At 37.9% G+C, this 17,294-nt stretch overlaps 1 protein-coding gene and 1 long non-coding RNA gene across 3 annotated transcripts in view; one reads left to right on the top strand and one right to left on the bottom strand.

The window, feature by feature from the left end:
• LOC112980892 (uncharacterized) overlaps positions 1 to 17,294 on the bottom strand; it is a 166,675-nt gene that overhangs the window by 79,897 nt on the left and 69,484 nt on the right. The gene's annotated exons all lie outside the window — the stretch shown is intronic.
• The window catches only part of SYNPO2 (synaptopodin 2), a 99,190-nt gene that overhangs the window by 71,680 nt on the left and 10,216 nt on the right, over positions 1 to 17,294 (top strand). The window contains exon 4 of the mRNA XM_026096097.2: positions 2,390 to 4,578. Within this exon, the coding sequence (XP_025951882.1) occupies positions 2,390 to 4,578 (2,189 nt within the window). The remainder of the gene's footprint in view (positions 1 to 2,389; positions 4,579 to 17,294) is intronic.

A 17,294-nucleotide genomic window follows, 5' to 3' on the forward strand; every position in this document is an offset into this window, starting at 1 on the left:
GATTAAGCAGTTACTTACACCGAAGTGTCTGTATGTAATCCACATATTTATGACATATTAAATGAAGCAAAGAATAAGCGTGCACATGCCTTACATTTTGGCTGTGAAGTCAGAAGCAACTGTGGGACTGTGCCTGTCTTTCTTAGTGAATTACTTGCACTGCCGGTCTAAAAAGGCAATGGTATACAGAGGAACTACATATTGCATGATAAACTGTTCTTTCATGTAGAACATACATTTTACCTGTCTTCCATCTCAAATACAACAATCTCAATTCTTTCTAACCAGTGGCAAGTCATTATCCATAGGGCTCATGGATTTAAACTTTAAAAATGTTTACTTTTCATGAAAATATTTATAAAATCATATTTACACATTAGAAATATGCCAAGCACAGGGGAATAATCTGCATGCAGCAAGCACCCTGCATATAAGACATGTTTATTGTAAAATTAAAAGTTATAATGCGGCATTTAAGTCTAAAGTAGATCAGAACATTTATTATAGGTCTTTGATCCCTTTAGCAGAAACTTTGTGAATAGTAATCAAATTATATTTACCTGAGCAGGTAACATTTTTTCTGTCATCTTTACAATCTATTGATTAAACAACTATGCAAATGAGTTAAAAAAATACATTAGCAAAGTGAAAAGTTTCAATTTTTCCTTTCCACAGAAAGGCAGGGGTACCTGCTCAAAGTCTTTCCTAGAAAAACACTCACTGCTGATGCAAGTGGCTTGTTGGAAAGCATGGAACTTGTGTGCTGAACAGCGAGCATTTCTGTTTGCAGAGTCACTCTAACACTAAAGCCAACAGTCTGGGAAAATGTCTCCAGTGACTCCTGTAAGCATTTGGCCTGTCAAAGAACTAAGCCAAGGATTTTGTGATTTGGCCCTCCTGAAATAAAGTATTACAAATTGCTAGTAGGGGCACCATGTTCTTTTCTCTTTTATAGGTTCTGGTGAGAGCCATTGGTCCAGCCATGCTGTCATCTGGCATAATGGCAAAACTCCAATTGTCTTTAATAGGAGAGGTATCAGGCTCCATCTTCTGACAGGGCTAAAGGGATCATTAATAGAAAATATATCACATGGCTTTCTTTAATGAGCTTGTTTTATTTATGCCAGCAAAAGAAAATAATATTAAACAATTTACTGTTTTATTTTCATACATCAGAAGCACATTTTTTTCCTTTTGAAATTAACTGGAAGTAGACCATTCAGTTAGGCAGGAACAGCTTTAAATTCTAGGGTTTTTTTTAACGGAGAAGCTACTCAGGCTGTCATTTGTGAGTTGCAGTGGTGGAGTATGAAAAAGGGAGAGAGGTGGGGGCAACAGCTGATTAGCATTGCCCCATGAGGCACATGCTCCATGTCACATAGCAAGGGAGCAGTGGTGCTGATGTACAGTCCATTTAGCAGCTTTGCAGCTGCATCTATTCCTGCTCCACATGACTTTATAAGAACCAATAATTTGTGCTTTTAGAAATATGTATTATTGATGTATGCTAGTGAATACTCTTGAGAATTAGCAGAGCCTCCTCTATTCGGTTCTTAAATGTGTATTCATTCTTGCCACATGTTTTAAATAAATATTCTAGAAATGTTATATCCTATACAGTTTTGGAATACGTTTCAAGAAAGTGATGTCTGTTAAAGCACTGGAACCTGTTTTCATTGAGCACCATGGCCAAACTCCCACCGTCTTGCAGGGGTCTGTCTTCATGCTAATAGTTTCTTTGTATGACTTACTGAATGTATACTTCCTTTTAAGTAGCTAATACCTATAAGTGTACATACTGTTATCAACTATACCCATTTTATAATGCATATGAGTAAAGTAAATATGGAAATGACACAACCCACTACCATCACCATACAGAATATGCTCGGTTTCATTGTTCTCAGATGTTAAGCAGTCATGGGCCTTGCTGGCTGGGAATCTCTGCCATAAGCCTAGGAGCTGTGGTCAAACACTTGCTAAATACTGTACCACAGAAATCAAATAAATGAGAAAATATCATCCAGCTGTTGCTGCTGAGATGACTAATGGGAACAGAAATCCAGAAAGCTAGAAATAGTTAAAATGACACATGTAACGTGCCTGTTGAACTAATAAAGTCCTAAAGAAAGTGATGTTGCCTTTAAACTTCTATGGGCATGATTCTAAAGGAGGAATGCTGGGTATGGAATTCATACCACAGTTGTTACTGTGGGAAAAACTTAAGTATAATGACCTCTACATGCACAGGAAAGTAAATATTTCAATATGTGGGAAAGGCGCAGTGGGTAAATTTCACTATAGACAGATGCAGAACTACTTGTTGTAATACTCCTTGTATTTTTGTGGGCTGCATCCTATTAAACATACACTTTGATTCTTTCCATAGGACTCCGGCGAAGTGAGAGCCTGTCAGAAAAGCAGGTCAAAGAAGCCAAATCCAAATGTAAAAGTATTGCATTGCTGCTGACAGCAGCTCCCAATCCCAATTCCAAGGGGGTGTTGATGTTCAAGAAGCGTCGCCAAAGAGCGAGGAAATATACTTTAGTCAGCTACGGTACTGGGGAGCTAGAACGTTACGAAGACGAGGGTGAGGAAGGTGAAGGTGAAGAGGGGGACAAAGAAAACACTTTTGAAGTGAGTTTGCTTGCAACAAGTGAGTCAGAAATAGATGAAGATTTCTTCTCTGACATTGACAAAGACGGCAAGATTGTGACATTTGACTGGGACAGTGGTCTACTTGAAGTTGAAAAGAAGACAAAAAGTGGAGACGAGATGCAGACGCTTCCAGAGACCACGGGTAAAGGGGCCCTCATGTTTGCCAAGAGACGGCAGAGGATGGATCAGATTACTGCTGAGCAAGAGGAGATGAAGGCACGCACAGTGCATGCAGAGGAACGAAGGGAAGCCACTATGTCAGAAAGCTTCCAGAAAGTGAGCTGTTCAGCCTATCAGACGAAAGAGGAAGAAATGTCAAGCAGGCAGACCTGTGTGAGCAAAAGCTACCTAGAGGTGAGCCAGAATCATGGCAAAATGGTACAACAGAATGGCTTTGGGTTAGCACCAGACTCAGCTTTCTCTTTTCAGACCTCTGAAGCACAAAAAGCAGCCTCTTTGAATAAAACAGCTAAACCCTTCCCTTCTGGGGTTCAGAACCGAGCAGCTGCGCCATTTTCACCCACAAGAAATGTGACTAGTCCTCTTTCAGATATACCAGCACCACCTCCCTATGTCTCTGTTAGCCCACCACCTGAGGTTTTATACAGACCAGTATCAGCTCCCGTAGCCAACAGAGCTGCACCAGTCACGTGGTCATCCACAGAGCCAACCGAACACATAGCAACCAGAGACGAAAGGATTGCAGTGCCAGCCAAAAGAACTGGGATACTGCAAGAGGCAAAGAGAAGAAGCACTGCAAAACCAATGTTCACTTTCAAAGAATCACCCAAAGTAAGTCCTAATCCTGCCCTGTTATCCCTTGTACACAATGCAGAAGGCAAACGAGGTACTGGAGCTGGTTTTGAGTCAGGACCTGAAGAAGACTACCTCAGTTTGGGAGCAGAAGCTTGCAATTTTATGCAGACTCAAGCATCTAAACAAAAGACCCCTCCTCCTGTTGCTCCAAAGCCCTCAGTCAAGGTCTCCCCTACTGCTGGTACTCCAATTTCACCAGTTTGGTCACCTCCAGCTGTAGCTTCTATCAAGGCTCCTTCCTTCCCGGCTCCAGTATCACTTCAGGCAGCATATCCTGCACCACTCAAATCCCCACAGCATCCCCATTCTCCTCCTGCCCATCCCCCAAGTACTCTTAACCTAGCTGGTCCTTTTAAAGGGCCTCAGGCAACCATAGCAAGTCCAAGCAACACACCCAAGACAACACCAACCACCCCAAGTGCTGGAGGAACGAAGCAAACCTTTGAGATACCGCCAGCTATGAGTGGAAAAGGAGCACAGTTATTTGCCAGAAGGCAGTCTCGAATGGAGAAGTACGTGGTAGATTCAGAGACTGTGCAAGCAAACATGGCACGAGCCTCATCCCCAACTCCATCTTTACCAGCTTCTTGGAAATATTCATCTAATGTTCGAGCACCACCACCTGTTGCTTATAATCCCATCCTCTGCCCATCTTATCCTCCTGCTGCTACCAAGCCTTCCTCTAAGTCCACTGCTGCTACCAAAAATACTAAAAGAAAACCTAAGAAGGTTCTCAATGCTTTGGATGTTATGAAGCATCAGCCTTATCAACTTGATGCATCTTTATTTACTTTTCAACCTCCATCTAGTACTAAGGAAAGCCTAGGTATTAAGCAGACATCAAAGTTGTCTACTTCAAAACAAGGTCTACCTTTAAGACCACTCAGTGCTGGCTCTCCTCCTAATGTCCGGGCATCTTCAGTGTACTCCGTACCAGCCTACAGTTCACAACCTTTGTTCCAGTCGAATGCCTCTACCCCAGTAAATGAATCATATTCACCTACAGGTTACTCTGCATTTTCTAAGCCAGAAACCATCACATCCTCTTTGTTCACTGCTCCGAGGCCAAAATTTTCAGCAAAGAAAGTTGGCATCCCTGCACAGGTGTGGAAGCCATCAGTTATTGAAGAGTAAACCTTGTAGCTGCAACTCAGTGTCCACTTTGCTTGCAATGAATTGTTTGCAGTGGTAACCTGGCACACCAAGAGTGCCAATAGTAGTCCTTCGCTTACTTAACAGCTTCAGATTATCACCTCAAATCTGGGTCCAAAATACTTAAACTTTTTTAAGGAATCAAAATAGATACAAATTTTAGCAACTTTATGCATACTATCACATGCTTTATACATATGACATCCTGAAATGGATAGATACCATTGTATTAAGTAAGTAGGACACTTGTTTTATTGCTTTAAGACTACTACAACAAAAATGACAGTAAGCAGTATTCTCGGCATGTCAAACTATTAGAAAATTTTCTTTCTCCCCCACACCACAAATTATATTCTAATGACCTAGAGATTTGAGGGCAATTTATTTTTTAAAGAGTGCCTTATTAAATAATATTAATAGTAATATGTATTACTAATGTAGCATAAAGTAGATACAGTATTAGACTCTGACTGATTACTAGCCGGATATAGGTGGAGAGACCTTTGGGTCTGCACAGAGTCGCACTGAATTCAGTGAGAATCTGTCCTGGCACAAAGGTCATTCCACAGGAATCTGATCGATCAGTCAGGGGCTTAGTTTGTAAGTTATGTGGATCAGCTCTGATCCAAAATCATAAATTGCCTCTGTGATTTCACAGAGAATGTGCTATAAGAGATGCTGGAGTGTTTTGAAGAAGAGTAACTTAGAGGTGAAAAAAAACCACCTGGAAAAGTTGTTAAAGATTTCCCATTTTGGGGAAATTTTTAACTGAATTTGACATCCCAAGTGCATGCTTTTAGCCAAATTTTACCTTGACTCTGGCAAGTAAATTATAGAAGCCAGTAAACCAAAATTACTGGATGGTCAGAAGCGTGAGCTGAGTTTTGCAGCTGCAATTAAATGCAATACTTTCTCATGAAAGCACAGCCATTAAAAACAGAAGAGACACATACATTTTAGAGTACTGATTTTTGCCACAAGAGTAGTATGTCCCACAGAAATCAGCACATAACAGTGTATCAGAATTATGACCTTGTTTTCCTATTGGTCTCTCATACACATTTTCTTATTTTCACTTTGGGGTTTACAGTGCTTCTTCCACTTCTAATCATTTTATTCTGGTCTTACACTTTCACCTTTTGTATCATATTACCCAATACATTAAGTATTGGGGACTAAGGATTGAAATACTGCTACTGTAGAAAATTCTTAAGAGTCTGTGATCTTGAATCCTATTGAATAATACTGCAATCAATACACAGTCTTGCCGAAATCAAGGGGCTATATTTGAATAGTTTAGTATGTTATTCAGTAAGCAGTCCTGTTAACATCACTGGTGCTAGTTCTGAAACAAAGTGTTGTTTCACACAACTAAGAGTATCAGAATCCATCCCGGGTGCTACACTAAAAGATTAAAGCATCACTCTGTGAATAAAGGTGGCAGAATCTGTTGATATATTTTTTTAAGCTACCAGTCAACTAGCTATGGACCAGATTATGGATCTTTTATATCATACTGGTGCATATGATTTTAGTAGAACTATCTTCATGAATAAAGTATTCCCCAGTATGAGCAAAACCTCTGTAGTTTAGTCCCATCATGGTAACTCATAACTGCAATCAAGTTTGAAAATAATACATTTGGTTGTACATGTAAAAAGCAGATTAGAATCAAAGCCTAATGAAACCAATAGAAAGCCTAATTAAGCCACTCCTTTGAATTTTGGACCTCCAGAATCCCATTCTCCTCTTTGACTATTGGATTGGGATCCTGACTGCACTAGAAGAAAATGACCAAGTGATCCATCTTACTCTTAAATTCAGGGAAACGGTGGGAAATTTTGAGAAAATTAGTTAGTCTGGAAAGCTCAAGAAAGAATTACACTGCATATGCCTAGAAACAGAGAAGAGCAATATTTTAATCCTCTGGAGATCTCCCCTCCATCCCTTTTCCACTGTCAATATGCTGTATTTTTCTTCTGCCATTAAACTTGTCCCTTTCTTCTCTGTCTTTTCTTTGGTTGTTTTGTTTCATTTATATGCACAGACTGACAGGAAATTTTATGGGAGCTCAATTTTTTATTCAGTCCTACTACTACGAAAACTCTTTCCTTCTCTCCTTCCTTCCTTCCCTTTTTCCTTCCTTCCTTCCCCTTTATTAAAATTCTTATCTTAAGTTGCTTAAACTATTTTAGATAGAAATTTAAAATACTAGTATCTACTTGGAATAAATTAAACCAAAGATAAAGGTAGTGCTACTAGATAGATACAGAGAAATACAATCACTTTCAGACAGCCTCGTATTGCCTTCTATGTTTTTACTTACAGTCTTCTCCTGTAAAGTACATTTGAAATTATAATCACACTTCTGTACTTGTTCGCACCTTCCTGCCAACAAAGAATTCTTCCCTAATGAGTTTTTTAGTCGTTTTGTACTTTTAACACAAATGTTGAGGGTAATGTACGTGGCTATTAGTGAGATGCAATAGTTTACACTGCATGGTCATCAGCTCAGTCAGGCTCAGGTGAGTAACTTTTGGAAGTCCTCACTAGCTGATGAGTGCCCAATGTGAAATATGTGGATTACTGAAGTCTGGCTGCTAGCATATATATGCCTACATTACATACAAGTAAGATAATAGGCATTATTATTCTAAATATTGACAGAGGGAACAAGGGGTGAAGCTGGGCTTTATTCTTATTCCAAAGGAAATCATCTCTCCAGAAAGACAAAATACAAGTACATAGGAACTAGCAGAGAGCTGTGGATTGAAACAGAGCATTTCAGTTTCCTGCGCCATTTACCTAGAACTAAATTCACTTCAAAGACAGAAGTGCCTAACTGTCAGTTTGAGGACTACTGAGGATCCTAATTCTTTCATTTGCAGCACAAAGCAAAAGTTTACTTAGAGTCAACTATATCGTAAGCACATCTACAGCAATAAGAAAAAAGTCAGCTTCTGTGATAATGATGTAAAATAGAGCCGTTGGCCTATCTTCTCTCTACTTTGTCCAGAAGAACATGAAATGAATCCAAGCTGAATATTTGTATTTTGCTCAGATTTGGATTTCTTGCTGTTGTTCAAATGCTGGTATTTAGTGCAGCCTACAGTAATGACAGCAGGATTTTTCAAAATACCTACATGTGCTTTACATGTACCACTAGTGCTCCTAACTCAGGTAGGATTTTCTGAAAACCTCATTCAAAGTCCAAGTCTGAATCCAGTTTTGTATACATACATCCTTCTACATGCATAGTGCTTGGATCTGACTTGGCTTCAAGACTCGTTTTAATAATAAGGTAAGTCAGGAATTTTTATTAATATTGCAGAGGAAAACTGGCCTACTTAAATTAACAGTTTTATCCAAAGGGTAATCTCTTGTGAAGCAGATATTTAGAGGAAAGTTGAGCTGCGCATTGTTATGGGTTCAAATGAAAAGCTGCAGGTGATGTGAGGCATAGCAGAAATGTCAAGAAAATGAACTCTTTATATAAAGAGGAGCATTTAAAATTTCATTTTGAAAGGGAAATGAACTTTTGTAAATGGTTTTCTCAAAAAACTACTACAATTATTTTAATATAATATGAAAAGACCATGAAGACACACTGATTGTGCTTACTATGTGAGCATATTTAACAATGAATTTTTGCCCACTTCTAATAACAACACTTCCAGTATGTTCATATTAAAAAAGCTATACAAACGCTTTATGTTATTTTTAGCACATTTAATTATAGCACATTATAGGTATTATACTGCACCAATCTGGATTTCACACTCTAGAGAGCCTTTCCATGAAAATAGCTACTTCAATAAAGGGTTACATATTTTCAATTTCTCATTCAATTATGAACCTGTTGTTAAAAAACCTGAATTGAAATCTTTTGTTTTGGAGATTAGTAGCTTTTAGACCGAAAGTTAAAAGTTCTGTTGCAAAAATAAGAGTCAAAATTTAGTTCATGAACAACTCCTTAACTTCTCTCCCCTTCTCTAGTGGAACTAGACTCTTACCACGTTCCTGCTCATCAAAAGATAACATACTATGAAACAAACAGGTATTTCAATGATTATTTTTCTGCAGCAACATTTACAGGGTAAACATTACCACCTCTTACAAGTAAGCCTCATTCTCCTCCTTTCTGCACTCTTACACAAGGAATCATTTTGTCAATGTCCTAAGACACTTGACAGTATCCAGTTACAATAAGCTGTTTAGTTCCAAAAGCACTGGGCCAATGGACTGGGACTCTATAATACACATACTCATATCAAGACTACTTATCCTGATACAGTCACCGTCCCCTTACAGTAGAGAATGCCTACTTTACTGCTAGACACACAGAAAATTCATTTTGTTTCAGGTCAAGCCAATGCCATTTTGAGATCAGCCAACAAAAAGGAGGTTCTTTTTTGTCCAAAGTCTTTGTGCACTGACACGAAGTATACCTAACTTTATTTTATCTAAGACATTCAAGAGTCAAAGATGCAAGATCAGTGCTAAAACTGCTGTGTTCTCTTTTGCTGTCACCACAGCAATCATGCAGCAATGAGCTTATTTTCCTTTTGGCAGTGCTGTTATTATTCACTCTAAAATGAATGTTCAGAGTTCATGCAAAGGAGCATTTGAAGCAAGGAAGCATTAATATGTTGAGGTATCAGCAACCTCCAAAAATTAGGAATCTGATGTGTAGTTCAGATAGGAGAGTTAGTTTTAAGTGGCAGAGCAGCAGTTTTGAGAGAAAAAGCTACTAGGATTAGAGGAAGCCAAGCAGTAGGGAGAAAGCTTCAGAACAAAAGCAGAGACTGCACAGGATAAAATACCTATCAGAGGATCACAAAACCCTGCAAGTGCAAGAAGAGAAAACAATCAGCAAGAAGGGCTTAATTATTCTGCATAGAGATAGCTGACTGACATTTCCAGCCTTTTGTTGAAATTTGCTACATTCTCCTTGAATGACTGAGTACTCGCATCATGGGGCATGATTTTTCTCCTCTACTGTTTAGAAGAAGGTATTGTGAAGGAACTGAAACACTCATACCCAGCAAAAAAAGAAAAGTTAGTTCTAAAAGAAAGAGGAGGCCCTATCAGTACAGTATTGCTTTGAGAGACCATGAATATACAGATATATTATCATAGATAGCTCCTATACATGACAGTTCTTGAAAGTGCTAAGGTGAACTCTGAAAAAAGGCAGTATAGAAAAGTGTTCAGCAGCACTGGGAAGCAATTATAAAGACAATTTGATAATAGATGATGTGATCTGGGAGGAGCACTGTTTACCAAGTAACCTGGACAACATCCCAACAAAGGACCAGCCTTTCCAAAATGCTCTGCTGCTCCAGCCTCTCTGCGGAGAATCCTCTGTACACCTCGAGGTAGGGAAAATACCAGTCAAACAGCAGCACTGTTTGCAACTAACAACTTGCGAAATCTTTCTTCTCTCTTTTTTCAGGACCCTTTTGAACTATTTCCTAACTTTAGGAATAAAAAAAAAAAGTTTGTTATAAAAAGAGCCACTCTTCAATATTCCTTTTTTACAAAACATGATACAGCTTGTTTTGCCTGAAGTTAAGCACCCAGGGTTCCACTGATCACTCTGGCAGTTCAGCATGGCAAATGCAAACCTTAACTACACAGCTTGGCATGATGTTATTTTGCAATGATTCTACTCAGCTTGAAATAGAAATGTTATACACAGAAGAAACCTAGTGACAAGATCTTCAAAAACTGTGGATACAGATGCTCTGAATTTACTCACTTGTTGATAGACTTCTGGGAAAACTCATCAACCTGGCAATTTCATAGCACACTTGGTACCCACTGCTGCAGCTTCATAGCACACATGACAATGACTGTTCTTACTTTGTAGTAAACATTACCTTTGCATGGAATTACATGGTAAGGGAGGAGCTGGAGTTACTCAAGAGCTATGTTTAACAGGTGCTTTTCAGGTTGGACACTTACTACAGGAAGCACTTTATTTTTTCTACCAAATGATTAAAAATGTAGACGAAATCAGAAGCTCAGTAAAATCCTATGTTGGAAGGAGTGTTGGCTTCCTTGGATTAGACAGGCAAAGATATTTTTTATGAAGCAGGCTAGTGAAGTCTCCTGTTATTCTGTCCAGTTCTCAGAGGAAAAAATCTATTCCTGTTTGTAATGATCTTGACAGACTGCTTTTCCTGTTTGTAATGATCTTGACAGACTGCTTTTAATTTCAATGCACATTAAGTCTAGAAATAAGACCTGCACAAATGTACATGGCAGTATGATATAATGGTAACTGTACATTCCCTTAGGTTGCGTAAACACAGCTATGTGTAAAATTACTTACTGACCCATGCTTACGGATGGTTCAGTACTTTCTGGATGAGGGCTTGCTGTGTGGGGTAATCAGTGTAACAGCAGTAAGCGCTTTCAGACAAGAATCCTTGATTCCTGTTATACAGTTTGAGATAGAAATCTTAAAAAGGGAGAAACCCCTGATATTCCCAAGCAACTGCAAGATAATTTACTGTAAGAGTAACTAGGTCATTTCTAAACAGTTTGTAAAGAGTAAATTGTTGAACAGATGGATGGCTATTTTTGATGATTCTATCTATATAGATACCTCAAAGGATAGACTTTGACTGTTTTTAAAAAATACAGAACAAACAGAAGAAAAGGGGGAACAATACAGAAATAAAATACCATCCCAACTACAGAAACACATATTAAATTACAAAGGGTGACACTGAGCACAATGGTCTTGATTTCAGTATGAGCTTTAACTGATTGCAGAACAAAGAATTCAGCACATTTATATCAGAAGCAAAAGTTTCTTTACAGTAACTACCTGAAGACAAATGTTTTCATTTCTAAGAAAGTTTTTGAGAAACTGTGTCAATAACTACTAGTGATTTTTTCTTTGACCTGTGAGAATACTGCTTCTTAAAGTCTCATTGTACATGTTATTGCTGGTATATGGCTCTGTTGCCATGAACAAAAGCAAAGCATGTGCATCAGGGTGCACTTAATTTTCTTCCTAGAATCTCAGCAATTTTCCCCTATCAGGCCTATGACTAAAAATGGGATCTAAGCAGCCTTAAATAACCTGAAATCTGGTGATAAGAGAATCTCAAAATCTCTCTGCAGTTTAATTCTCTTTGGTTAAGTAAACATTTAGATATGTATAGATATTTTTGGCAGCCCTAACCATGCTACCTGAGCCTTTTTTATGAATTAAACTGGGCTGTAAATTTCTCCAGAAAAGGCTCTCAGATTCTTCCTTGCTGCTTGTTCAGCTGATACCGCACAGTGCACAGTTGTGACAAATGAAAAAAAGAAATTTTTCATGATGGCATACCATTAAAAATTCCAGTGATTCCACAAAACGAGAGGCACCTACCTAAACTTCTTATGGTGATGTGTATCTGCACTTGCACTGCACTCTGTTGCATAGCTGTCAGCGCTTCAGATAGATACACAAAATGAAAAACTCTTCTCAGCCTAAGATTACGTTCAGAGAGGTGGCTTGATACAGAAACTTGACAGACTTGGTACTGCTATGGGAACGTTATGCGTGCAAGCATCTAACCTTTACATATATATAGAGAGAGAGAGAGAGGGAGAGAAAGAGAGAGCCCTCTCAGGCATTTGTGTGACAATACCACCTGTAATCACATGATCACCTGCTATTTTTTTCCATAGGACTCCTGACTCATTCAGGCACAGAATGGTACTGTTTGAGGAATAGCTCTTCACTGCTTTGTTTTGACATTGTTCCATGTGTGGCACTATTCCTTACCTAATGTATACTCTTTGAAGCATGCTCTCCATGCAAAATTATTTATTTCCTCATGTTTTTCTTCTTAGTATCCAAGTGATTCAGAAGCAGTAATTCACTTTTGCACTACTGCATTTTACAAATAGGAAAATTATGCATAAAGAGTGAGGCATTGGTGTTAGGACACTCAGTAGCCTTGCGTGTCCAGTTTGAGGAACTTAGGATTTTTGGAGTCCAGTAGTATACAAAGTAGTTACTATATCAAACTATGCTTCCCCTTAAAAACAGTCTGCGAGTGTGCAGAGATCACAGGTCTCCAGATGGGAGCCCATAAAGGGAACCCTCAGTGACCAGCTATGAAATCCAACTGATGCAAGTGTTTTCCATATAATATGCTTCTTTATTATACAATCCTAATATTTCCTAAATGAAGCCCTGACTCTGCACTGGATGGGGCAGAGGTCCGGCAATTTAGTTAAAATGCATATGCACTGGGCAATGATGCTTGCATTTCGTAACTTTTCAATACTCAACTTTCCAACTTTACTTATGTTGCTTCAAGGTAGCTTTGTGTGTTTAAGACCCAAAGGTTTTTCAGAAGAACAAACCAAACCCAAGAATATTATCACAGAGCATACTGTAACCAAGAGGGTCCTCCAGCATGGCTAGAGCCACCACAGAGAACTGCCATTTGAGTTAGTACAGTAACTTGCAGCAAGTTCATGTTGACCTCACACCTGCAGATCGGCAGTGGGAGGATGCCACAGGTTTCCAATAGGGTTTCACAGTCTTTTCAGACAGTGGTGAGCTCAAGGAAGGACAAAATCCCATTTCTCTGGAAAAGAAATTTCTCTGGAGCTCTAGAGGAAAGTATATTGCAGTGGGCACAGGTTCTTCTCCCCAAACATTGCCCCATTTCATCTTTTTTTTTTTGTTCTATCTCCTTATCATAGCCTCATTGCCAGCTACACAAGTCAATTTTCCATTTCTCAAGCTTCTTTTCCAAGCTCAGGAACCTTGCCCATCAGGTCCTATTCTCACCACTCTCCAAGCCAGTCTTCTCTACAGTTTTTCCTTCTGCATCAAATATCAGCAACTCCTATTTCTCCTTTGTCCAGTCTTTTCTCTGTTCTTCCATTGCCTATTTCTACCACCCTCTTGAAAGTCTGCTTCGCCATCTAGGCTGCCTGGGCCCAGCCAAGAAGTCTTTGACTCTGTGAAGGGGCAGGCGTACTCCACAGTGCATCTCTGTCCTGATAAGTGAGTGTGCAGCCTCATGTCCTGATCTCATCCTGGAAAGACACTTGGGTATGCACCACACTTCTGCAGAAACTAGTTTTTGAGGAAAGAAAAATCCAGCTGCACAGCCAGGGCAGGACCTGTGGTATGCTGCAGTGATTTCTCCAGCCTATGGGAGTATGCATAGCCTGCAATTTAAGCAGGTACGGAAAACAAACGGACGATCTCCCTGCTCTCCTGTGCAGTGCTCAGACACGCCACAGCCTTCAGCAGCTTAGAGCCATAATTCTGGATAAGGTCTTGCTGCCTAACAGAATATTATCAGTGCTAAGAGAGTTCTCAGGAATTAAGTGGTAAATTGTAAGGTGTTCCTGTTGAGCATAACTTTCCTGCTGAGCCTATACTAACTACAGTTTCTGCAAGGCTCTCAACCTGAATATACATAGGCAAGTCTGCATGGACATATGAGACACTTCCGATATGAAGATTAGTCTCAAATCCATTCTAAAGCATGAAGTGCTACCACTTTCCAAGGAAAAGGAGACTAAATTTTTTTGGCATTGCTACGTATTTTTCCCTAGTCTAATTCCTTGAAATGGTCAAAATATTTGAATTCATTTAGTTAAAATGACCTGAAATGGTTGGACCACTCATGATGAAATAAATAAGAAAAAGCCAAGAGTGAACATTTTTATTTGAATGATTTGATGAGAAAATTTTAATTTATCTTATAGTTTGGAAATGTTCAGCAACAATATTGCTGCCAGCTTCATGTATTACAATATATTCAATATTTATTTTCTTTGATTTTAGAAAAAAATCATTAGCTCATCTCCTTTACTTCATATTAATTTAAAATGGTTTCATTGTTCATACAGAACCACAAGGTCAGAAATTAGGATTAGCTTTGCACTTATTTTTCAAATGTTGATCCACACATAAGCTAGGCTTCATCTTGTATGACCTTCTTCTAAGCTGCGTAATATTAAACTCCAGAAGGTGGCAGCAAATATTCTTCCCTATCAGAAACAAACTGTTTCAGTGAAACATGATGCCTATGACCAAAAAACCTTTAGCCATCTGCTTATTATAGATATAATTGTTTTTAATTTTGATAATCAGGTATGGATAAAGATTAAATGGCAATACCAAGCACTGATTTTCTTTTATTAACACAGAAACAAGCTGAGCTATGTCAATAACTAATTTATGAGTGGTTACCAGCACTCCTGTGTTTCTTTTCTGTGTATGTTGTAGGTGTTCTGCAGAAGTGAAGGCCTAATTCTAATATCGTACTTTTCTCTTCTATCGTTACTTGACAACCAAAATGGACATTATTTTGGAAAGCAGAACTTGTCATGAAGCCTATGTAAAATGGCTGACAGTAACTGTTTCATTAGTTCTCATACTAGTGAGGAAAAATAAGATTATTCTCAACTTGATAGTTATGATTAATGGCCTGAAATAAAATCACACATAGAAACAACCTAAAATTAGAATAAATAAGATTCTAGTTCTAAAATTCTCTACACATTTTTGAAAGAAAGCCCTGACAAGACAGCTTTGAAGGAGTTTGGATCATACATGAAGTATGTAATTCTAGTCTGTTATTAGTCTTAGCACAGTCATGGACAAGGCATTACCTGTTACAGTCAGGTAAGATATAATACTAAATTTCCAGCCTCTGCAGCCATTAATATCCCCATTCATCAATATGCTGCATTCCAATATTAGCAGTTTCATTTTGCCTGCTTTAAATTATTTCCAGATTTTCAAATAAATATAATTACTTCCCTTTTCTTTCCAATTTTTTAGTAGTCATATTGCTTACTGTAAAACAGCCGTAGCATTTACTCCAGAGCTATCAGGGACAAATTGGTTTTTCGTTAAGTAAAGTTTAAGTTGTAAACGGCTTGAGATAAAAAAAGCTACATTAAGATTATTCTTACATTTTCCTTCTTTATGTCATTCTATGATAGTTTAAAAATCTTTAAAAAAATGGAAAGAAGGAGAGAATTGAAAGAAGCATAAACATAACTATAAAAATCAAATATTACTGACTACTTTCTACTGTCTTCCAATGAGTTGATCTCTAACTTCCAACATTAGGAAGCAAAATGAGAAATACATTACTCTGAGCTTTTTATGAAGATAAAATCATTTTTTGCAATAGTACAACTATTCCATCCACTCTCACTTCCTTTGTTCCCTTTAGCAAGATGCTAATGTCAATTCAGATTTGAACATACCTTCGTAAGGGGTATAGACCAGAACTGCAATCAAACAATTAAAATAAAAATGTCCTAATGACTTAGAAACCACAGTCAATTTTTTTTTTAGTGACTTAATCAGGTGAGAGGCTACATTTCAGGAATTTTCAATGAGATGTGGACTGTTAAGGGTCTAAGTCACTTTCAAAAACAGAATACTTGACATTTTTTAAAATTCAACCTATATATGCTTAACTGGTGAAAAAGGAGTTTCAGCATGTAAGCATAGGGACTGTTTTACCTCATTAAGGAGATGCACCACCTGAGACAGAATATCAGTTATTGTGAAATCTTTTTACATTCCCATTTGGTCTATGAAATGAAAAAAGATCTTTCTAACTTTTGCCTTTAAAAATGTGCACTATTTTATGAAACTAAATATTACACTTTTTGTTTTTCAGCTTTTCATAATTATCAAGAAATTTGAAATAGCAGTAAGTTCTACATAACAGTTTTCTGGACTATTGATTTAGACAGCTGAACTAATTTAAATCAAAGGCACACATTCACGCTCTTTCTACTTACGTATGAACAAAAATATATGTTACACACATCTTTTATAAGTACTGTGTTTACATTCATTTACTTTTATACTGAAATAGTTTCTTTTGGGAGTAATAGTACATTTGTTTTAGTTTATATTAATATACAATTTATAAATATCAAAGATGCTTGTGGTAAAATAAATGTTTGCTTCACTAATCAGTTTATAAACAGTTTGCATTTTTAAAATCGATGGTAACCTAAAACTAATGTTTAATCTTTTCACATAGACGCCTGGGCAGTCAGCAGCAGTTAGGATTCTATGTGATTGTAATGGGCAGCTATGAATTGTCTTTCCTTCTCTTGTTATTTAAGAATTGCTTTCCCTTCAAAAGCTATTGTAGAAAAGTTTTCTCTCTGAAAAACTCAGGGCAATGGAAAGCACAAATTATTCATTGTGTGGTGTTCCAATGTGTTTGCAGCATAACAACACTTTGAATGTTGGTACATTATAATGGATATTTTACAGCAAGATTATAGTAACACAGTCTGTGATAATTCAGTAATTCTGATAGCATATCACTCTTCTTTTCCTTCTCCCTTGATTGCTGGGAAGAAGAACGGAAGAGCTCTAGCCCCCTGTTTGTGTTCTTCTTGTAGCTCAAGGGAGACAGAAGGTAGAATAGGTATTCCCCATTTGCACTTTATATTTTCACTGTCTCATTTACAACCTGGGGTTTGTGCATTCTGTTTAGCACATGCGTATCAAAAGAGCTATCCCCAAGAATAAAATATGAAGGAATAATAATAGAGAGTATCACTAGGCCTGGTTTCTGCTTTCCAGTAAATGAATGATAATTCTAGAGACTAAATACTGCGTAAATTCTGAAGTTTATTGTCAGTTCAAA

This window comes from Dromaius novaehollandiae, chromosome 4 (genome assembly GCF_036370855.1).
Source record: "Dromaius novaehollandiae isolate bDroNov1 chromosome 4, bDroNov1.hap1, whole genome shotgun sequence".
Classification (NCBI taxonomy): Eukaryota; Metazoa; Chordata; class Aves; order Casuariiformes; family Dromaiidae; genus Dromaius; species Dromaius novaehollandiae.